The 24,744-nt window shown below is 36.8% G+C and overlaps 2 protein-coding genes across 2 annotated transcripts; one reads left to right on the top strand and one right to left on the bottom strand.

The window, feature by feature from the left end:
* Nucleotides 1-5,300: 5,300 nt before the first annotated feature.
* On the bottom strand, nucleotides 5,301-15,219 carry LOC125665979 (secernin-2-like). The gene is given in 7 exon segments (XM_048899013.2): nucleotides 5,301-8,357; nucleotides 9,024-9,224; nucleotides 9,516-9,734; nucleotides 11,094-11,299; nucleotides 13,011-13,198; nucleotides 15,077-15,165; nucleotides 15,168-15,219. Coding segments are annotated over 7 exon segments (1,254 nt in total). The 3' UTR covers nucleotides 5,301-8,058.
* Nucleotides 15,220-18,847: 3,628 nt separating this feature from the next.
* Nucleotides 18,848-24,257, top strand: LOC125665978 (60S ribosomal protein L27-like). The gene is given in 6 exon segments (XM_048899012.2): nucleotides 18,848-18,898; nucleotides 19,315-19,397; nucleotides 20,479-20,648; nucleotides 22,334-22,444; nucleotides 24,181-24,191; nucleotides 24,194-24,257. Coding segments are annotated over 5 exon segments (408 nt in total). The 5' UTR covers nucleotides 18,848-18,898; nucleotides 19,315-19,316; the 3' UTR covers nucleotides 24,229-24,257.
* Nucleotides 24,258-24,744: the final 487 nt, after the last annotated feature.

The raw sequence follows: 24,744 nt of genomic DNA, 5'->3' as shown, positions 1-24,744 counted from the left end.
CCGGGGAAAAGGCTGGTACCAACAGGCGCTTGCTTAATATTTTTATTAAAACTTACTATGCCAAATATTAAGCAAGCGTCTGCTGGTACATTCACCCACAAAATCCACCGTTTTTAAATTCACAATAATGCATTAGAATGAGGCATTAATACGAAATGGTGGATTCTGAGTATGACTTCCTGTTCTCTTGTAATTTCTGCTTCCCTTGTTCATAATAAGCCTTTTGATTTTACAAAACGGAACGGAAAATATTTTATGCAATAATGTTATGAGGAACATAACATTATTGCATAAAATATTTTCCGTTCCGTTTTTCGATCCGCGTTTTAGCAACACCCGGGCAGATATATCAAAGTGGGATCAGGTGCCTAAGAGGAGTAAACATCCCCTGTCGACCGATTACATTTGCCATTGAGCCCTATATCTTGATCAGGTTAACGGAATAAACCATAGTCACAGTAATTGTGTAAAGAACGGCCATCAGACAGCATTTAATCCAATGATAGGTTGTATTGGCAATCTAGATCATTGTAACGACCATATCTCTATCATGAAATGCTGGGAATGTATGTACAGTCCCGTAGCATCGTTTCTGAAGGTGGGAAAGGAATGGGTCAATTTAGTAAAAGCATCAAGTCCACTGCCGTTTACTACTGACTTTAAAAATTGGCATTTATGTTGCAAATTAGACTCGCAGCAATTGTCATCGAATTATATTTTTGTTTCGTGTTATATATAAAATTTGTATATCAGGCCAGGACTTGTTGATACAATTTTAAGTCGAAACTTCGAGTTAAGTTTTATTTAGACCTATGCGTAGCACTCAGGGTCGTAGCAAGGGGGGGTGGGGGGGTGGGGGGGGGGGTCTGTATCGTGCCAACGCCTGCCATGACACAGGACATCCGTTTCCAAGGTGATATACGAAAGACCAGTGATTCTGACTTCTAAATGCCGAACGTTTGGCGAATGAGCAATCACTACCTATTTTAACGTCATGGGTTAGACGCGGCCATGGCACAAGAGGGACTCGAACTCACGACCTCCCGGTTGCGAAGTGAATGTTCTACCACTTAGCTACCGTGACCATGACACAGGACATCCGTTTCCAAGGTGATATACGAAAGACCAGTGGTTCTGACTTCTAAATGCCGAGCGTTTTGCGAATGAGCAGTCACTACCTATTTTAACATCATGGGTTAGACGCGGCCATGGCACAAGAGGGGCTCGAACTCACGACCTCCCGGTTGCGAAGTGAATGTTCTACCACTTAGCTACCGTGACCATGACACAGGACATCCGTTTCCAAGGTGATATACGAAAGACCAGTGATTCTGACTTCTAAATGCCGAGCGTTTGGCGAATGAGCAATCACTACCTATTTTAACATCATGGGTTAGACGTGGCCATGGCACAAGAGGGGCTCGAACTCACGACCTCCCGGTTGCGAAGTGAATGTTCTACCACTTAGCTACCGTGACCGATCCCAGGTACTTTGTTCTTCAAAATCCTATTTCTGATGTAATATGAAAGTTTCTTTAACTTTTCAGAGTTCCGAATGACTTTTCACTTCAGAGTTCCGAATGACTATTCAAAGACAGACGACTGAACGCAGTCGGATCACACGCTCGTCTTTTCCCGTAACTGGCAAGAAGCGGTTACGAAAATAGCCGAGTAGTTTCGATTGGACTGAACGCTGGATGGACCACAGGAGTTTGAAATTTTATCAATTAAGTCAATAAATTCACTTGATTGACCAAGCCATGAGCTATGCGTTGGTCAATCAAGTGAATTTTATTGACTTTGTTGATAAAATTTCAAACTCCTGTGGGTGGACAAACGACGAATGCTTTGTAAACGGCGAACGTGAGCGGTTGGTGAACAGTGAATGCAAAATGATGAATAGTTTTTGTTGAGGACAGAGTTGCAGAGTACTTGTTTCATGGTCGAGCGGGTACGGAAATGGCGGGTATATCATTACGTTTTATGTCCTTAACACCGCACACAGGACATTGATGAAATCGGGGGTCTCTACCTACTCTTTAAATAATGTACTGCATATTTGGATTTAGATTTGCAGATCTGGTGTGTCCAGTGGTCCGTGTTTGCCCAACTATCTATTTTGTATTGATTTTAGGAGTTATGAGATTGATCACTGTTCGTTATCTTCACCTTTCATATTTCCTAATGTCTCGTAAAAGCAAATGTGCAACCATAATGCCAATTAATCACAAAGCAAGTCTGAAAACGTATTGAAAACATTTTCCTATAACCAACACCGCAAACAAACTTCTGTAAGGTCCTCTAGGAGTCCCTGCATGCCTCCGATTCAGGAAAAGAATCCTTGTTGCTCCTTCAACTTTGACTCTCAACCTGACCCAATTGACAACCACAATATCGGCCTACAAGTACGTGTAATAACATAATGCACATAACATGAGTTTTGGACCTTGTACCACTATCTTTGGGTGTAGATGTGTGGAAGCGAGGTAAAGGTGAAGGCATGATTTGTGTTTAGGAATCCTGGTCACGGCACCAAATATAACAGGAATAAAATGTAACGGACCAGACCGGGATTCGAACCCGGCTGACCGCTATGTAAATATCAATTCAAAATTACATGCGATGTGACATCATAAGTCTACTGTTTTAAGAGTTAGATATAGGAACAAAAATGGCTACATTCCACCAGAGGCACCTGAAGTGTAAATTTCGTCCACATAGATCTCATATACATACCCTTTTCCCCTTACACATTAAAAAAATAAACATAGAACCATTAATTTATCCAAGATGTGATTTCCCCGCTGATCACCTTTTTAAGTTGTTCTGCATAGCCAGTTTCTACTTTCTGTAAGCCTTTGAGTTGACCACTTGTAAAACAATAATAGATGTACTAGTGTGCAACAAAATAATGTAAACAAAGAGGGGGTTCTCTACTTTGATTCCAATTCATGGCATATAAACAACGTTACTGAAGGAATAGCCATATTTTAAATAAGGCAGAAAACTTTTGGCAGATTTCCAACATACAATAACTTCTAGGGGTGGAGCTCAACTGTGCCAAAACTTCCGTACCACAACTTGCTTACTATGAACATAAAAATCAACAATTTTGTTACATTTATTCAATGATGATCCTTTATATTCCTACGTAAATTTCAGGAGTCACGATATTAACAAACTTGACATCACACATGGGGATACTTGCATATTCATTTGGCACATTAATTGTACCCTAGTCCTGTGTGGTTCTGGATTGAAATAGGTCCCCCTCAGTACCCCTTACTTGTCATAAGAGGTGCCTAAATGGGGTGGTCAATCGGATGAGACCACAAAAACAGAGGCCACGTGTCACAGTAGGTGTGGCATGATAAACATCCCTCCCTTCTCAAAGGCCATAAGCACCGAGCATAGGCCTATGTTTTGCTGCCCTTCACCGGCAATGTTAACGATTTCATATGAGTGAAAAATTCTCAAGAGGGACGATAAACAATATACAATCAATCAATGTTCCCTAGTGGTTCTTGAGATTTTAAAAGAACCCCATGGTAAAACTTTGAGGTTCTGCACTGTGTTTGAGCAAACCTTTTTTATATATAAAAAATATCGTTTAATATATGAAAAAAGTGTTCATCATGTTTTGGTTTTAAAGATTCAGTGGTTCTTCAGAAGACATTTTAAACACTTAATTTTCTCTCAGAAGACATGACCTTCCATTTTGAATCTCCTTCACCAAGCACCAAAAAATTCTTTGGGGTAAGTTTGATTGAAAGTGGTCCATTAACAAACCCTACTAAAAATCAACAACAAACACTTGTTGTGGTACATGTTTATTTCAATACAACAGTTCAGCATAAAATAACTTTTAAAAATATTGCACAGCCACAATGACATGCATATAAAAAATTTAAGACTTAACTACACAATAATTCACTACTCAACAACAATTCCAGTTGCGGATCCAGGATTTGTTAAAAAAGGGGGGAGGGTGTAACAGGTTGGAGGACCAGGGATTTGAAGTTTTTTATTTGTAACAGTTACTTTTATGGGTTAATTTAGCTATACTTTATACATAATAAAATCAATTAATAACAAGAAATTAATAATTGATTTGTTGGTTTGTATAATGTCAAATCTTAATAATTTTGCTGTTGTTCTGCTACATGTATTAAATTGTTCTTTTTTATTTTTGGTCAACCCTCCCTTCTAAATCCACCACTGAATTCTTTCATCTACTGATCACTTCGCAGTAAAATCAGCATGGTTTAATACGAATACGTGATGACTGTTTGATGCTTATCAGTTGACAATTACTTCTGAATTACAAATAACACACATTCCTCTCAAAGAATTGTAAGTGACAAGTGTGTACACAAATGATTCTATAGTAATGCAAGCACACAAATGAATGTGTATTTTGTATATGCATATTGTATGTTGATGCAAGTACACACACTGAGTGTATGCTGACATAGTACACATATAAGAGTAAATTGACATACTTTGTAGTAACAAATGAGTGTATGTTGACATGGTACACAGAGTATATTGACATAGTAACAAATGAGTGTATGTTGACATGGTACACAGAGTATATTGACATAGTAACAAATGAGTGTATGTTGACATGGTACACAGAGTATATTGACATAGTAACAAATGAGTATATACATGTATTGACATAGTACACAGATAAGTGTATGTTGACATAGTAACAAATGAGTGTATGTTGACATACAGTAAGTGTGTGATCCAACCGTCAGTATAATTTTGTGGTACTTTTCCCGAACTTTCTGAGCTACATATGCATTACATGTACAGCTATAACCCTGAAATGAATATCGTGAGTACATGTAGATAGTGGGATTCCATCACAAGTATGTTTCGTATTTCCATCGCAAGTATTTTTGTATATATCTCACAATCTACAGCATCCACCACAACGGGGTGTAACTCTTCGATGCGATGTACTATGTTACTGATAGCATCCACCACAACGGGGTGCAACTGATCGAGGCGATATACTATGTTACTGATAACAAAATCATCAACATGGCTAAACGTGGGGCACCTGACCAGTCAACTCAATCACAAGCTGAAACAAGTTTGACCTCACAGCAGTATGTGCTAAATGATCAGTAAATCATAACCCTAATTTAAACTTAAAACTGCACTCTGTCTTTAACATGCAGTTTTTAACACGTTCCCCAACATGCACAAGTAAAAAAAATAATCACAAATCAGAGTTGGAGATGAACTGGTCAATAACTTAAGAATGTAGTCATATCAACATATACTGGTTCATGTATATATGTATTGTAGATAAACATAAAATGGCAATAAATCAATCACAATCTCAAAATAATTAACTCAACTATTGAACTACAAAATATCTTAAAATACATGTATCACAGCACTGAACATGAAATTAAATGTAAAATCAAATAGAAATGTCATAGATAATCATGTATATTAAAAAAAGAAAGAAAACTGAACACAATAAAATATTGCACTAAAACAAATAATACTAAAAATATATTGCAGCTCAGTAACAAAAAAAGCACTTGATTGCGGGTATGAACCTTATGTTGTTATTCTCTGATAATAAAATCTAATATCATGATTTGTGTGTGTGTGGACTTTATAAGAATGATTTTCTATACAGATAATAATATCTATGAAAAATTGGTATACTATACTCAACATGAAAAGTTCAGCAACAAGCATTTCTTTCTAAATATTGTTTTTATTGCCTGTAACAGCTTTGCCAACTCTAATATGAAGTTAGAATATCAATTATTACTTAGTCTAATCACACACTTTGTTTACGAATGACTGATTTTTTTAGTATCCTCTTCAAGACTAGCACAGTATGAGCAATTGTTGTTTTTCTTCAGTATTCTACCATGGACAGTTTATATATGCAAGATAAACAAAAACAAAATTTAAAAAACCCAAACATTTATACAGAAGTTTCATAAAAAAAAAAAAACAATCTTAAAAACAAAGTCAGATGGCAGAGGGTATGTCGAAAAACAGGTTGACCATTTCTGACCAGTCCGGCTCTATTTTTAGCTATGTGTGTGTAAGGCAACTGAATTTAATTAATCATGATTTTAAAGATAGGTCAATAGGTCAACCTTCACCAGGCCTCCAGACCATAAACTTGAGAATAAAGTCAAGTCTACATTTCGAATTCAAATAATTTTTGAAATAGTTCTCATAAACAAATAAAATTTTCAGTATATTTTGGCATTTAATTTTGTTGTTGTTATAAACCAGCAGTTTTTAAAACATCTTTGCTGAATAAATCTCAAGATATAAGTAATCAAAATTTTGACTTAAGTCTATTCTCAGGCCTCTTACATTTATCCTGATCTTTCAGGAGACATACATGAATTTCTTCTACAGATATACGTGTGAACATGTACTGTAAAAATTAATTTCTACAAAATAACATCACTGAATTCACATCGTGCTGCCTACTCAGCAGGGCCTGCAGGCGGATTCATTTGGCATTTTCCTGTCAGTTTAACTTGTGTTAGTTCCACTTAAAATGAAATACCTAATCCTGTTTACATTCATATGTCAGTGACAGAAATGAATAGAAAAGTGTTCCATATTTCTTCATGTTTATGCACTTCTTGGTAAACTCATTGAAATAAAATGCAAATAGATGCTCTAGTACCTGCTATGCTCTGTTGCTTCACCTTAATGTTGAATTGTTTTGCACCTGTATGAATCCTTGTTACTCTAATATTGCAAGGAGTAGGGGAGGTTAATGAATGACCTAACATTTTTAGGCACAGAATCTTATTTTTGTATAGTCATGTATATCTAATATTCAATGGTCCATGAGATTTTATGGTATTCATCTTGTTTCTAAAATATATACATGCAACAAGAATTTATTTCTGGACAAAATATGAAATACTGTTTCATTACATGTACATTGTAAGTATCTCTTGGAATGTGTCTGACAATTATAGTGTATGCACTTATCACTAAAGGAATACTTCACATGTATATACACCCTGTAGTGACTGCAGTGATCTAGTCGTTCTAATGAGTATGCTGGCTGAATATTATCTCAATGGAGGAACTATCACAGACAAGTAGTTCCGACTTAATATAATGACAAAGGGAAAGTAGTTTAGGAGCTACCGTATAGCGGGCTTATTCCGCGGTTCTAAAATTTGGCGATTTGCTGGCTGAAAGGTGTGCTAATAATTATAGCGGAATAAATTTTGGCGGACAGGGAAGTTTTCTATCTTTCAAATACTGAAGCCACAATTGAGTGCATATTCAGCAATTGAAATTTTGGCGGAAAGCTATCTAACAGCTAAATAAAGCCAAAATTATAACCCCGCGGAAAAAACCCCCTATACAGTATTTCTCTTCTCTTTACGGAAAACATCCCACCTTGGACATGTTGGACTCTGATATAAAAACAATATATTAATATAATCTGGGGGGTTTTAAAGACTTGTAAGATTTTGTTGAATTTTATATATTTTCTTGAAAGCTAGATGTTAAATCAGAGCTCTAAGTCCTGAAGTTACATCCAATCTTAAGCACTGTTTTTCCATTCCCTTTAGAAGTAAACAAAGTACAGTGGTCTAATAATTTAGCTTTATAAATCAATGAATTGGAGTACTGAGTCCGTTTTTCACATCTTAACAAAGTCGACACTTCAACTTAATCTGGAAAGTGGCACCCCTCAAATTTTGTTAAATTCTAATTTCGCACAATCGGCTCCACAGCCCCCAGCCCCATTTAAAGTTTCTATATATAATTCATTATCCCCCATAATTTTGCAAACAAATTATCTACTCTAAGATTTATAGAGGATGAGAACTATGGAATGTGATCATAGCTTGGAGTCTCAAAAGACACCTTGCATGTGAATTTAGTCTTCTGAATTAAGTGTGGTGCAAGCCTGATGAATTCTCACTTCACCGACTGTATTTAAATACATGTACAATATGTAACACAACACCGACTACTGAAAGCTCTCAGCAAAGTTTTCCATGTCCTATTTATCTCCAATAAATAGAATCAAATTTTGTAAAAGTTCATCTCTATATCACACATGTGACTAAAAATAGACGCTACTTTTACGTAGCTCTGCTCATTGAACTGTGACAGAACTTCCTTGATATCCTCCAGACAATTCTGTTCTAGCTCTCTGAGATTTTCCTTAATCATGTGACCTTGTAGTTTGTCGCGCTCCAGTAGATTCAGGAACTTTTTGTGACCTTTGATCAGTGGATGGTTTCGGTCCACTTGGTCCTGGAACCTAGGTGTCACTCGAGCTGGGTCACTTTCTCCAAAGTCGGGGGATGTTGTTAAAGCTCCTGTAATAATGACACATTAAATTACACAACATCAAAAAGTCGGGGGATGTTGTTAAAGCTCCTGTATTAATGACACATTTTTCATCAAAATACACATTTTTAAAACCCATAAAGAGTAATCAAATAGAAATTAATGAAAAATAAAATCTTAGTTTCATAGTCAATGAACAAGATGCATTTTGCCACAATTTTCCCCAAATGTAACTTAGTCTGACTGTCCATAAATGCTCTCTCTCTCTCTCTCTGTGTGTGTGTGTGTGTGTGTGCATGAGTGAGTGTGTATGTGTTAGTTTTGATTATATACTTTAAAGTTCACCAAAACAGAAGTGTCTATTTTATACAAGTCAAAAATGAAGGGCATATTATGAAATTGCAGATAGAGAGACTGACAGACCAGGAACACTATGATGCTGACCTACTGCAAAGTATCTTGCCAAATTGGGATATAAAAATGACCTTTAAATGATGCATTTTCTAGTTCTTATCAATGCAGAGAGAGAGAGAGAGAGAGAGAGAGAGAGAGAGAGAGAGAGAGAGAGAGAGAGTTCTTTATAGTCTCTCAGTCTCTAGGTCAAACTTTCAGGTACTTCATCTCAACTGGTGACATTTCAATACAAGTAAAACATTCTTTCTGAGATTCTGAACAATTATCAATCCATTTCTTACCAGCCTGGTTGTTGGGACAGAAGATGAAGGGTTTGAAGAAGCTAGCCGCTGGATTGGGAGTAGCTGTTAACCAATGACAAGCTGGGACGTCAAGGGAGATCACTGATATCATACTTCCTGTGGTCATAAATGGCCCTGACATACAGATGTTGCTGTCTTCGTCTCTCAAAACCTCCATCATCTTCTCAACCCCGAACTCTTCTACAAACAAAGATCACTACATACAGGTATCTCCTATGCCAACAAAATCCTATAACTCTCAAATTCAGAATAGTATGCACTATTCAAGCTTGCATCAAAACATACTCACATGGATAAAAATGTCTTCTCATAAAATAACAAAGACATTTAAAGTACTAATGTTTCCCTATTTGAATTTTCAGTGTGTACATTCATATACTTTGTTCATTTGAGAGCGGGATACCACTGATTATCAGCAATGCATATCAAAACCACTATAAACAGGAAATTTCTGGTGAGTCAGTTATTTACTTGAAGCAGTGAGTTTTTCCAGCAGTAGTCTCCCTTTGTCACGGCGATCAGCAGTGCTCCCTGTATCCTTCTGTGACTCCGAGAACACAGAAGCAAAGTTCAAAGCGCCATTGTCAGCTTTATACCAGCCCTCCTCTGCAGCCTTCTCTGACAGACCCTCAGAACTCATATCAAAGTCACAACCAATGGTCAGTCCCGTGGAGATGTTGTAAAATCCATCTACAAAAGATGTTCATTCAGCTTTGATTTTACTGTAGATCATTTTAATTAATTTTTATTTTCTCGACACCTAACTTTTGCACGACCTCATTTTGGTGTGGATGCAGTGATGTATTCAATCACAAGACATCCATGTACTGTGTAACTCTCACAAATAACTATTTATTGCTTAAGTTTTCTATATCTAAGAGTTTATTCGTGAGAGCTGAAGTTAGTCTTCCAAAATTACGGGTTAAATAATATTCTTGCAAATGAAATATGATTTACAGTACTCTATAAAGGTTACTGTATCAGACAGCCTGAATTTTTCTGCCATTTGATAATTTTCACTAATTGCAATATTGTGAAATTAAAATTGCAATAAAGGATTATGACCTACCCATAATGTTAATGCACGTAGAGAATGAACATAAAACTCATTTCAAAAGTATCCAAAAACCTCTTCAGATAACAAACCCTTAAAAGGGGAATTTATGGCTGCCAAAGCCTTACCAGTATTTACAAATTGTTACTAAAAACAGCTTTACAGTACATACAAACCACCACTGACATATAAAATCCATACACTTTGCTATCTTTTGTTGTCATTTTGACATTAGAATTTCTTTTATTTATATAGAAATAATGACCGAAACATTAGTAATTCATTGCAGTGACATTCTACTAATTTTCTTAAATTTCATTTGAAATCGCCGTTTTTGCACTCTCAGATTTCTTTTTCTTCATTTTTGAATACATTTCAGCATTTTAATCACAGATCAGAATAAAAAAGTTTTTACATCCAAATTGACAGCTAATGCTCCTATTTAAATACACCCAAGAGTGAATTTAAGGCTTTACAATGTACATGTATATATCACATAAAACAATCAGAACATCGCTTAACATCAAGCATGCTCATAAACTAATGCAATTCACTATGATACATGTACAATACATACACCTAATGCAATTCACTACGATACATGTACAATACATACAACTAATACAATTCACTACGATACATGTACAATGCATACAACTAATACAATTCACTATGATACATGTACAATACATACACCTAATACAATTCACTATGATACATGTACAATACATACAACTAATACAATTCACTACGATACATACAACTAATACAATTCACTACGATACATGCACAATACATACACCTAATGCAATTCACTACAATACATACAACTAATACAATTCACTACAATACATACACCTAATGCAATCTGTAGAGAAGATTATCTGGACTAATCACACATAGCATCAATTAGTAAAATCAATAGCCCTCCCTCCTGGCAGTTTTAGAATGGCTGATGCATTTGCTTTAACTCCTTAATTTCAGTAAAACTGTACCTTTGATGACTTTGGCAGCCCAGTATTTGCCTGCTGTTTCTAAGATCCACCCCTCTGTTTTGTCTGCGATCAGAAAGCTGTTATGATGTGCCCACTTCTGCGAGCCTGTCTCCTCACATGCCGGTCCTCCCTGACCATACTGAGCCAAGAGACCCGTGATCACCACCACTGCTTCTTTTGCTGATTCAGCTCTTTCTAAGGCAAGCCTACAAAAGCTAACTTATGATGACTTTGAAACTATTCATTATAAGGCGTACCTTACACACTTGAATAAAGATATCCATATAATAGCAAATATAACATGAACAACATTGGAATTAATGGAAAACAGAGTTATCAAACTTTTTACTTGTTTCTTTGTTTCAAGTCCCATTCCAGAACATTCAAATAGGAATATCACCATCATCAATACGTAAAATATCTTAAAGTTTGACCTATGCATGGTGCTCAGGGCAGTAGCAGTGAGGGTTCTTTATCGTACCAACACCTACCGTGACACAGGGCCTCTGTTTTAAGGTCATACAGTATCTGAAAGACCTGTGATTCTCACATCTAATGCTGGGTGTTTGGCGAAGGAAAGTTACTACCTAGTATGTTAAGCGGCTTAAATTTGACACAATGTCTGAATCAAGAATTGAACATAGTTACTCCACCCACCCCCAGCTGTAAAGGGAGTGCACTATCTAAATCGAACATAGTTACCCCCACCCACCCCCTGCTGTAAAGGGAGTGCACTATCTACATCGAACATAGTTACCCCCACCCACCCCCTGCTGTAAAGGGAGTGCCCTATCCACTAGGCTACAGTGACAGACCTCTCCCTCAATAAACAGTTTATCACCAAACATTGATATTACATAGAATCATCAATTATATACGGTGGTGTTTGAAGTCGTGAAGAGAGTGGTTTCTTTTATATGGAATTCTCGATTGGAGTTGTGAGTGTCTGTCCACATGAAGCGAGATAACGTTCAGATCGGATATACTTTTGACTTTTGCTTCTGATGCCTGGCTCTTGACAAAGGAACAGTCATTATTATGTGACTGCAAAGATGGAGAATTGAACCCTGATCTCCTGATTGTGAAGTAACTGCTCTTACAACAACAGCTGTAGCGAACCATGACCAAAACTCTGGAAAAAGCTTGCAGGGCTGTGACTGAACTCCTCAGAAAGCAGAGGAAATCTGATCAAAAAGGCTGAGTTCCTCAGAAATCAGAGGAAATCTGATCAAAAAGGCTGAATTCCTCAGAAATCAGAGAAAAACTAGTTAAAAAGGCTGAATTCCTCAGAAATCAGAGGAAAACTGGTCAAAAAGGTTGAATCCCTCAAAAATCAGAGAAAAACTAGTCAAAAAGGCTGAATTTCTCAGAAATCATAGGAAATCTGGTCAAAAAGGCTGAATTCCTCAGAAATCAATGAAAATAAGGCTGAATTCCTCAGAAATCAATGAAAATCTGGTCAAAAAGGCTGAATTCCTCAGAAATCAGAGAAAAACTGGTCAAAAAGGCTGAATTCCTCAGAAATCATAGGAAATCTGGTCAAAAAGGTTGAATTCCTCAGAAATCAGAGGAAAACTGGTCAAAAAGGCTGAATCCCTCAGAAATCAGAGAAAAACTAGTCAAAAAGGCTGAATTCCTCAGAAATCAAAGAAAAACTGGTCAAAAAGGAAGGAAAACACCTTACTCTACCTGGAAAATATAATTTTCTGTCACTTTAGATCAAACCCAGAGTGTTTCATTTGTTTGAAAATTGAGCCAATCAGAGTATTTAAAAATCACACCCCTGGGCTATGTGTGCAAGCAACACATTCACTGTAAAATGTATATACAGAGCCATCATCTTCTGCATCTACTTCCAACAAAAGCATTTCCTTTTTAAAAAAAAATTAATCACAAACATGACTCATGAAAACTTACCTTGTCAGGTCCTGACCCAGTAGCTTCTCTTCTAGGTCACTAGGGCCATTCAATTTTGTCCAAATAGGTGCCATGGCAACAGATACTCCTTGGTCATTGGATCCCATCTCTGCCCCCCACATCCAAGCCGGCTTACTGAGAATGACTGCAAACGTCTTCTTTACCTGTTCCACTTCAATGAATGTGCACTAAATATAAAATAACAGTAATCAATGTTACAAGAGATTGTAGAATAGTCATACTGCCTTAAAATCATTCATCCGTAAATATATTTATATATAATTATGTATGCACAAGTTAACAGCCCGTTAGGTCCCCAAATCCCTTAGCGATGAGCAAATGGCAACCAGAACCATTTATATTATATATATATATGTAAAACTTATACGGTGCCAATTTTGATGCACCAGATGCGCATTTCGACAAATAATGTCTCCTCAGTGATGCTCAAGCCGGAATTTTGGAAATTCGAAATGACAATAACTTGTGAGAGCTAAAAGGAAAACTAAAGTGCCAAACACTGATTTTCAGAAGCCAAATTCGTCCATGGATCAGAGCTATGCATGAGGGAGATATAATCCTGAATTTTGAAATGAATTTCTAAATCTTATCCCAGCAATTAAATGTACATATCTGTATTTTCAAGCTAGTAATGTGGCCAATATCAACAGAGAATAATAACAAAAACTACATGTACATATAAATACATCTAGCACTACAACTACACTAATCTACAAACGTATTTACAACACAGACTACATGTTTTTTGGTCTTTAGGCTTGCCAATCAATGTTAAAAGCAAAGCGAATTAGAACATGTCTTATTCGTCCAAAGAGATGATCCAAAAATCATTTTTTGGATCAGCTCTTTGGCAAGACTAAAGACGAAAAACGTGTAGCCTGCGTTGTAAATACATTAAATTGATATTGATATTGGCCACATTATGTAATTCTTTTCGTTTGTCCTGAAGAAGGGACGGGTCGTCCCGAAAATTTGACAATCTGGTTGTTCGTGTCGTTGGTCATTTTAGTGCTTTGTATGTGTGTGTATATATATATATATAAATTGTAATAAAAGTCAGATAACATGAAATTACACATGTATTGAGGATGTCAACAAGTTGCATCAAATAACTTTGATTCCTTAATTGATATACAATTACTGACTAATGCAAACATATGCATTTGGTATTTTCTACATTAATCTTAATGCTAGTTCATTATTATGAGCAGTTGATACATGTATGTCTGTCGTGAGTATATTTTGATATGTCACTTAGTGATACATGTATGTCTGTCGTGAGTATATTTTGAGATGTCACTTAGTGAAATGCCTTGAAACCAAATCTTAAGATGCATTCCTAGTGCCTGTTTATTGTCTATACACATCAGTAGATTGCCCCCCCCCCCCCCCCCCCCCCCCCCCCCCCCCCCCCATCCTCTAGAACTGACAGGTAAAAATGTCTGCCAAAGGATAAAGATCCTGGGAATGTCTTCAAGGTGTGAAGGAGGGAGAAATGTAGTGGTCAAACAAACTAGAGGTTGAAAGGCCCCAGGTTCGAATTGCAGTCTCGTCCATTTCATTTTCTCCCTGCCTATTACAGTTCTAACTAACTTTAAAATTGCATTGTCAGCAATGTGTAATCACAATGTTTCCTTTTCACTACCGACGAAGTAGTTTCCTTTTCACTACAGACAAAGTAGTTTCCTTTTCACTACAGACTAAGTAGTTTCCTTTTCACTACAGACGATGTAGTTTCCTTTGTTTCCTTTTCACTACAGACTAAGTAGTTTCCTTTTCACTACAGACGATGTAGTTTCCTTTTCACTACAGACGAAGTAGTTTCCTTTTCACTACAGACTAAGTAGTTTCCTTTTCACTACAGACGATGTAGTTTCCTTTTCACTACAGACGAAGTAGTTTCCTTTTCACTACAGACTAAGTAGTTTCCTTTTCACTACAAACTAAGTAGTTTCCTTTTCACTACAGATGAAGTAGTTGTTTCAAAACTTTAGGAACTGAATATGTGTGTCATTCAAATGCATTGCCATTAAAATGAATCTCACCTGAACTTTTGCAGTGTCTGGGTGGGTTTCTGATGCTCTGTACACCACTTCCTGGACTTCTGCGGCTGGCCTCTGGGAGTTTTTCCCAGAATGACAGTCCTGTCCTTTGTATGGGTTGGCATCACCAAAAAGCAGTCTGCCATATTTACTGTAAAGTAAACCAATATTTTTCTATGTTTTATCTTTGAATGCTACATGTAATTCTATTAAAGCTACTTATGAATTGTTCTAAATCGACCAAGTTCAGTATCATTCAGTATCATTGAAGGACATAACGTTCAGTATCATTGAAGGACATAAGTTCAGTATCATTCAGTATCATTGAAGGACATAAGTTCAGTATCATTCAGTATCATTGAAGGACATAAGTTCAGTATCAGTGAAGGACATAAAGTTCCATTCCTCTTTTGAGTTCACAGATTCTGGCCTGGATTTCTCCCAATAAGAAAAAAACCACCCAATTATTTCAAACTTGGACTTTACTCAGATTTTAACTGCTTTAAATAAAAGAAAACTCAAACTTAAATTTGAGATTTTTCGAGGAAATCCAAGCCTGGTATTACAATTTTTTTTGTTGGTTGGGTATCGTTTGGAAAATTTCGATACAATACGTATTGCAATACAGGGAGACAAGATGCGATACGTATTGACGATACAATACAAATACATTTCAGTTAATTTTGAGGATTAAAAGGATTAATTAATAACAAAATAAAGCTTCATCTATTCTTGTTGTATCATTTGCATATAGTGTTAGCTTGAATTAATCTATCAATAAAAGACAATTGTGAATGAAATTATATATCGATTTGCTTTCATCAATATTGTTAACATATTTTTTCTCTTCATGAAAACAAGGGCATCCACATTCTCTGGCTTTAAACAAACCCTAATTACTGATACAATATCTCCCGCTCTAAGTCTAAGGCAGCAGAGGAAATTATTTTCAGGATGAATATTCACAAATAAATTATAACTTCATTTATTTATTCATATATTTTCTTCATACAAAAATTGCGAATGCAGATCACGTTCAACTCTGATTACTACATACATTATTCATCGATAGATTTGTCGCCCAATTTACTGACAGTTAGCTTTATGATGTCATCGAAATGTGTTGTTAATTTACTTTTACCACCAGAGCTTACGACCTCTGTTCCACAAACCTTAGACTTTGTTTTTTAAAGCTACAAATATGTAATATTTGAAAACTGAGACCACAGAATCGTCACACGCACACACTTTCGACACATGTTTGTATTGTATGCAGTCATGGAGCAATGACATTTAGATAGTTCGTTTGTATATTTTCAATTTATTTCTTAACTCGTTCATGAAATCTCGCTGTAAGATACGTTAATAACCACTCTTAATATATTAAACGATACGGGACTCGCTGTATCGGTTATCGTATTGCTAAAAAATACTGATGTGTATTGATAATCGATATATTGATCCAGCTCCTAGCATCAATATATTATGTGGTTTTCTTCTGATATAAAGGGGGGCCTACGTGGCTGAGTGATTAGAACATCGCGCTCAAAATCACACGGCCTCTCATCTCTGTCAGCGCGGGTTCAAATCCTGCTCGCGCTGGTAAGTGAGAAAGTTTCCCAGTTTACTTTCGGAAAGGTCGGTGGTCTCTTCCCAGGTGCATTGTATCTGGGTTCTCTCTTCCACCAACAAACACTGGGCGCCACCATATAACTGAAAAATTGTTGAGTTGTGGCGGAAAACATCAAAAATCAATTAAATCTGATATAAAGTGGCAAGACGAATAGTTACTTGACTGTTGACACGGTCTACGTTTTGACGTCACAATATACATGTACACCTGAAGCAGTAGTGGATCTAAATTCAATTAAGGATTGAAGGGTAAATTTAGCATGCACACAAATGATGAAAATCAACTTGATTCATCATTGTAAATATATCTATGAAAACATGACATCGAATGATTGTTTATATCAACTTGATTTATTCTAGGTTTGTGACTGATTTCAATGTATCATTACAACAAAAAAAGATGGGGGGGGGGGGGGGGGGGGGGGGGTCAAATATGTAGAATTTTTCTTTACCATAATGTGAAAGCTGAAATATTCAATTATTGTGTTGAATTAAAATACCTCACTGCCACAATCTGTACATGAATATTATTTCATAAATTTTTAGGATAAACCCTGCCTTGCCATTGTAGTGATTTCTGATGATTTATATTTATCCTAGATTGCAATTTTTATTACACTACAAATATTTCTCCTTTTCCTTTAAATCACATAGCTAAATTCCAGGCTATATGTCAGACAGGCACATATGAAGGATGGAGGGTCCAAACCCACCACCCATGGATTTAGTAGAAATAAACATATAGTTGTCAATTTTTCAATCACAGCAATATTCGTCGAGGCTGGATATTGGACTGAAGAAGCGTCAGTCCAAATATTCAGCTTCGAAATAATCTTGTTAAGATTACCTACAGTGTTACAACTGTTCCAGTTGTAAAATAGCAAGTAGTTCATAGTTTCAATTGAACCCCTAAAAATGCATGGGGTGGAATTTATTTAACCCACTTCCTTTAGGTGGGGGGGGGGGGGGGGGTGTGTCTAGATTCGCTAATATATATCTACGCTTGCACTAACAGTAGATTCATCAACATATTAATAATAATATGTTGTATGGTGTGACCGTTGAGACGAGCGAAGTTTGTTAACATCTTGCAACACGACTTTTATCCGCCTCTTCATTTAACGCGGGGAAATATAACGCGTTTGATGTAAACGGTACAAATTGTGACATCATATTAGTTGCAATGTTTTTTCTTCTCTCAAACCAAGCAAAAACAAAACCTTTGAAGCCATGAGAAAGCTTGTCTGGAATTTAAAAATGTTTATGGTACTTTCTAAACAATCTAATTATTTTAATTACGGGATTGTCAATGAAGTATACCACAGTGACGGCGACATTTTTCCGGAGGCATTATGGGTAGTCCCCATCATTTTTCGGCTGATGAAGAGCAAACCACATGACTCAATTGCGTAATCATTGGAGCGAGCTCGTCACGTCGCTTTGCGACGCGAGCTTCGCTCGCTATTACATTTATTTATAATACAGATCGTGAGATGTCTGTGCACAGGAGTTCGAAATTTTATCAAGAAAGTAAATAGGGGGCCTAGATGGGCTAGAATTCACTCGATTGAAAAAGCAAGTCTACACATAACTCATGGCTTGGTCAATCGAATGAAATTTATTGACTTTCTCGATAAAAATTCGAACTCTTATGCTAACGCATAGCTCATGACTTCGTCATGTTGGTCGAGTGAATTTTATTGACTTTAATTAATAATTTATAAAAATTTATAAAATTGAAACTCCTGTGGTCTGTGCAGCGATCAATGAGATTTCGCAATGTATAAAGATTCCCTCGGATTCTTATATAAAATTAATATACTATGTAAATATTTGCACATAAATATATATTGCACATTAAATACATAATATATCTTACAATATTCCCTGCCTTGAAATCTTTGGAGGAATTTCGAATTGTCAGCGGAAGTCCGATTTGAAGTGAAACGTCAAGTCACTTGCCAACATTTTCCGGATTAAATCGTTAACAGAACTTTATCTTGATTTTAAAAAAGGTTTAATTTTTGCTTTTGGGATGAATAATGAGCTATGAGTTGGTATTCTAGTCAAACATTTGCTGAAATAAAATTAGAATAACTTTAAATGGTTTATTTGAAATTATTTTTGATCCGGATAAAATAATGTCATCAACAAGGTTCTTTCTTTTACTAAAACGTCGTCCATTGGTTTCAGGTACTTGGGATGATTAGAAATTATATCTGGCATCATCGCCGTATTTGTCAAAAATGAAATAAAATTTTATACGTAGATGTGTTCCTAAGTATCTCAGTTATTTATATATGAAACATTAAGATGATCAGTTATAGGTACATGGAAGTTTTTCCACTGTGAAGTACCACGTTGGAGGCTAATGTTTACAAAAATGAATCCATTTGATTAAGTGTAATTCATTGGCTCGACAGTGCCAAGTGTTTGCAATTTATTCAGCGTATTATTCAAGTAATCGCGTCTAAACTTATTTATGACGAATCTTTGTGTACCGAATTTGTTCAAATTCGTACCAAAATCAAGAGTCGATCATGTAACACCATAATGTTCGGTGCAAATAATGTAGAGGTTTGATGATCTATGTATAAATACCTTTTCAGCCATGGGGAAGTTTATGAAACCAGGCAAAGTAGTGCTTGTGTTAAGTGGACGATTTGCTGGGAGAAAGGCAGTTATTGTGAAGGTGAGTTTAACAGTCTTGAGATTCAACCAAACCATATATAAGGATGCACAACTGATTACTTCATGTTCATGATGACCCATGACCAGGTAAAATAATCTCAGAATTTCTCCATCAGCAGTGGGTTTTTTTCCTTTCTACCCACTGGTACTGGTACTCATTCAATTGGGAAAAATGGCTTCAAAATCTAACAAATTGGTAATTTTCTACCAATGTATTGGCAGATGATTTCAATTAAAAGAAAAGGAAAAAAAAAAGAGAACAAAACAAGAAGTATTTATCTCTTTACAAACTTTTTACGGTAACATTCGCTGTTGTGAGACATAAGGAATTGCCATTGGCTTGCTTTAGAATCGTCGTAGCTTTACAAAACGCGCACTGCCATGATCCGTACTTTCGATTTAATACCGGAAGTGAACATTGTAGTTAACTCGTACAAAGTTTCTGACTAAGTAAATTACAATGTCAGCGGTCTATTTTTCGGCAAGTGAATTGTGAATTTTTAGTCTCAAAATTGGGAAAAATCAACGGTTTTTGGCATTGGGAATGGTGCCGTATATTGATACCAGTTATAGAAGGGGGGGGGGGACGCTGATCAGATTTGGGTGTTCTCGTGGGAAATGGATTCGGGTTTTATCCATCATCCTACTAACACTTGCTAAAACAACCTAAAGAAATCCCTGGATATGTCAAGCTGTTGGAAATTAGATGTGTGATGCATCTGTTGTTTTATGGAGGGAAGGGCCAAGTCAAACTTGAATTTCAACTACCCGAGTGTTAGATAAACTCGTGAGCCTAGCTAGAATGGGCTGAGAGCACTTCTCACTAAGATGTGATTGTCCCAAGTAAGACCTGTATCACATTCAATCAAGAGAAAAACCCAAGGAATACATCGATACATGTTTCACATGAAAAAGAAAGTGCTAAGATGTCTGATACTAAGTACTGCACATATATAAACCAAACAAAAGTCCTCACAATTTGCATTTGATTTCATCCTCCTTCTCTCTTGCACAGCATTGTTGACATGATTTCTTGACTGTGTTATCAACTTGTTGAACAATGCTGTATTTTGAATCTGCAGAACCATGATGATGGTACACAAGACAAACCCTACGGACATGCCCTTGTAGCAGGAATTGACCGCTACCCACGTAAAGTCACCCGAAAAATGGGAAAGAAGAGGATGAAGGACAGGTCCAAACTGAAGGCTTTCCTGAGGGTGTACAACTACAACCACCTTATGCCCACTAGGTATATCAAGACTTTGTAGAACAACCACTAGGTATAAAAGTCTTACTGTAGAACAACCACTAGGTATAACAGACTCGCTGTAGAACAACCACTAGGTATAACACACTGTAGAACAACCACTAGGTATAACAGACACTGTAGAACAACCACTAGGTATAACAGACACACTGTAGAACAACCACTAGGTATAACAGACACTGTAGAACAACCACTAGGTATAACAGACTCACTGTAGAACAACCACTAGGTATAACAGACACTGTAGAACAACCACTAGGTATAACAGACTCACTATAGAACAAACACTAGGTATAACAGACTCACTGTAGAACAACCACTAGATACAGCAGACACTGTAGAACAACCACTAGGTATAACAGACTCACTGTAGAACAACCACTAGGTATAACAGACACACTGTAGAAATACCACTAGGTACAACAGACACTGTAGAACAACCACTAGGTATAACAGACACTGTAGAACAACCACTAGGTATAACAGACACACTGTAGAACAACCACTAGGTATAACAGACTCTGTAGAACAACCACTAGGTATAACAGACTCACTATAGAACAAACACTAGGTATAACAGACTCACTATAGAACAAACACAGGGTATAACAGACTCACTATAGAACAAACACTAGGTATAACAGACTCGCTGTATAACAACCACTAGGTATAACAGACTCAATGTAGAACAACCACTAGGTATAACAGACACTGTAGAACAACCACTAGGTATAACAGACACACTGTAGAACAACCACTAGGTATAACAGACACACTGTAGAAATACCACTAGGTACAACAGACACTGTAGAACAACCACTAGGTATAACAGACACTGTAGAACAACCACTAGGTATAGCAAGACTTTGTAGAACAACCACTAGGTATAAAAGTCTCACTGTAGAACAACCACTAGGTATAACAGACTCACTGTAGAACAACCACTAGGTATAACAGACACACTGTAGAACAACCACTAGGTATAACAGACTCGCTGTAGAACAAACACTAGGTATAACAGACTCGCTGTAGAACAACCACTAGGTACAGCAGACACTGTAGAACAACCACTAGGTACAACAGACACTGTAGAACAACCACTAGGTATAACAGACACTGTAGAACAACCACTAGGTATAACAGACTCTGTAGAACAACCACTAGGTATAACAGACACACTGTAGAACAACCACTAGGTATAACAGACTCGCTGTAGAACAATCACTAGGTATAACAGACTAACTGTAGAACAACCACTAGGTACAACAGACACTGTAGAACAACCACTAGGTATAACAGACTAACTGTAGAACAACCACTAAGTATAACAGACTAACTGTAGAACAACCACTAGGTATAACAGACTAACTGTAGAACAAACACTAGGTTATAACAGACTAACTGTAGAACAACCACTAGGTATAACAGACTCGCTGTAGGACAACCACTAGGATAACAGACTCGCTGTATAACAACCACTAGGTACAGCAGACACTGTAGAACAACCACTAGGTATAACACACTGTAGAACAACCACTAGGTATAACAGACTCACTGTAGAACAGCTACGGTGATGCTAATATAGTGAACTACCCTATTGTATTCTCCATCTCTTCCTCTGTTCTGAGTCTCCATCACCTGACTAACGGTAGCAAAATGTTTTGCAGATACTCAGTGGATGTTAACCTTGACAAATCTGCTGTCAATAAAGATGCAATTAGAGACCCAGCTCTGAAGCGTAAAGCAAGGAGGGATGTCAAAGCTAAATTGGAAGAAAAGTGAGTAAACTGAAGAGTAAATGGACCGAGGTGTGTGTGTTGTACTAATGAATGAAAACTGAAATATAACATGTTACACCGTATAAAACAACTGTTATTCCTGACGTTATTTCATGATTCGATGAAAAGTGACTACAAAGAATGCTGTATTGACTGTATTAAGCATAGGTGTTACACTGTAAACCAACATTTATTCAAAACCTTCTTGTTTTGGGTGATTTTATCAGTGATGAACTGGTTGACAGCGACTAATTTTTGCGATCAAGGATAATCTGTAACAACTACAAGAAACATTACTGGTTTGCCACACACTATGTACTTGCGAATCTCGTAAAAATGTCTAATAAAAAAGTTTAAGCATCTCTGGCTAGCAAATGAAAGTTGGTTTAGTTTTTCACTGATATCATGGGTGGATGTGGAATGGCAATATTTAGCATATGTATGCTCTTCTATAATACACGCAGTGTGTGAAATTATCAATGAATGAATAACCCAAGTCTTTAGAACATCTCAAGTGTGTGGTTGTTGGATTTCCAGGTACTGAGTTATCTACAGACATTTAACTTAGGAGTACATGAAAATCAAGCATTTGATTCTATTTATGTTCAATGTGTCACATTTCTTTACTCTATCGGAGGTTTTGTATCCCCCGCACAATCTGTCCGACGTTTTGTATCCCCCGTACAATCTGTCAGAGGTTTTGTATCCCCCGCACAATCTTTCGGACGTTTTGTATCTCCTGTACAATCTGTCAGACGTTTTGTATCCCCCGTACAATATGTCAGACGTTTTGTATCCCCTGTACAATCTGTCAGACGTTTTGTATCCCCGTACAATCTGTCAGACATTTTGTATCCCTCGTACAATCTGTCAGACGTTTTGTATCCCCCCGTATAATCTGTCGGACGTTTTGTATCCCTCGTACAATCTGTCAGACATTTTGTATCCCTCGTACAATCTGTCAGACGTTTTGTATCCCCCGTACAATCTGTCTGACGTTTTGTATCCCCCATACAATCTGTCAGACATTTTGTATCCCCGTACAATCTGTCAGACGTTTTGTATCCCCCGTACAATCTGTCAGACATTTTGTATCCCCCTTATAATCTGTCGGAGGTTTTGTATCCCCTGTACAATCTGTCAGACATTTTGTATCCCCCTTACAATATATCAGACGTTTTGTATCCCCTGTACAATCTGTCAGACATTTTGTATCCCCCGTACAATCTGTCAGACGTTTTGTATCCCGCGTACAATCTGTCAGACGTTTTGTATCCCCTGTACAATCTGTCGGACGTTTTGTATCCACATACAAACCAGATAATGTTTATTTGATATAGTCAGATAGTAAAGGATAGAGTATTCCTTGTGAAAGAAGATACAGAGCATCAAAATAGATATTAAATTACCATTGGAGGGTTTGACACTCCTCAGAATTTGGAGTTGCATTAAGGCAACCTAAGTCCTGGTCACAGATTGCTCAAATGACAAGTGGATTGTTGTAGTTAGGTTAACATGGTTTTGTCCACGTATGCTTGTCTGTTTTGATTATGATTAACAAACATTTCACAGGCTTATCATGTACTGTGGCAGTGCACTTTATTTCTTTGATCCATTGACACACAAAATCTTTGACCTTATGACCTAATTTTTGACCTGGTTCCACTTCTTTTCATTCCAAACACATCTTGTTTTCTTTTATATTGACATTCATGGTTTCCTATTTTTTATTTCAGATACAAGACAGGAAAAACAGATGGTTTTTCCAGAAATTACGGTTCTAAACAATAAATTATGTAAAAAAAAACAAAAACTGCATTTCAGAATTGTCTTTAAAGGGTCAGGAATTAGAAGAGAGAGTATTGGAAGTGATGGATTGTTGTTTAGGCTGGGATTTTCTTTTATTGAAACAGTCTAAATTTGGACAAAAGCTCAAGACATAAGTCCAAGTTTTGAATAAGTATCTTTTCATCTAGAGAATCAAAGATTTACAGTGGGATTTATACATACATGTAAATGAAATATCTTTTCTTGAGAACGATGGGGCCATGATTTCTCATTGATATGCAAGCCTCGGTCGGTAGACCACATGTTGTCCACTCAATATCCTGAGAACCATTCACTTGATGATAATGATATTTCATATGTGGGTTGGTTATGAGTAGAAGAGGACCCCTATTGTTTTTCAGGTCAAGGGTCAATCTACTCTGGACAGAGGAATATGTCCTCTTGATATCTTGAGAACCCTTTGCTTGAAAGACATCAAACTTGGCACACTGTACATCCTAAGGAGTAGATGG

Source organism: Ostrea edulis, chromosome 10 (assembly GCF_947568905.1).
Source record: "Ostrea edulis chromosome 10, xbOstEdul1.1, whole genome shotgun sequence".
Classification (NCBI taxonomy): Eukaryota; Metazoa; Mollusca; class Bivalvia; order Ostreida; family Ostreidae; genus Ostrea; species Ostrea edulis.
This window is presented reverse-complemented; position numbering and strand designations above follow the sequence as displayed.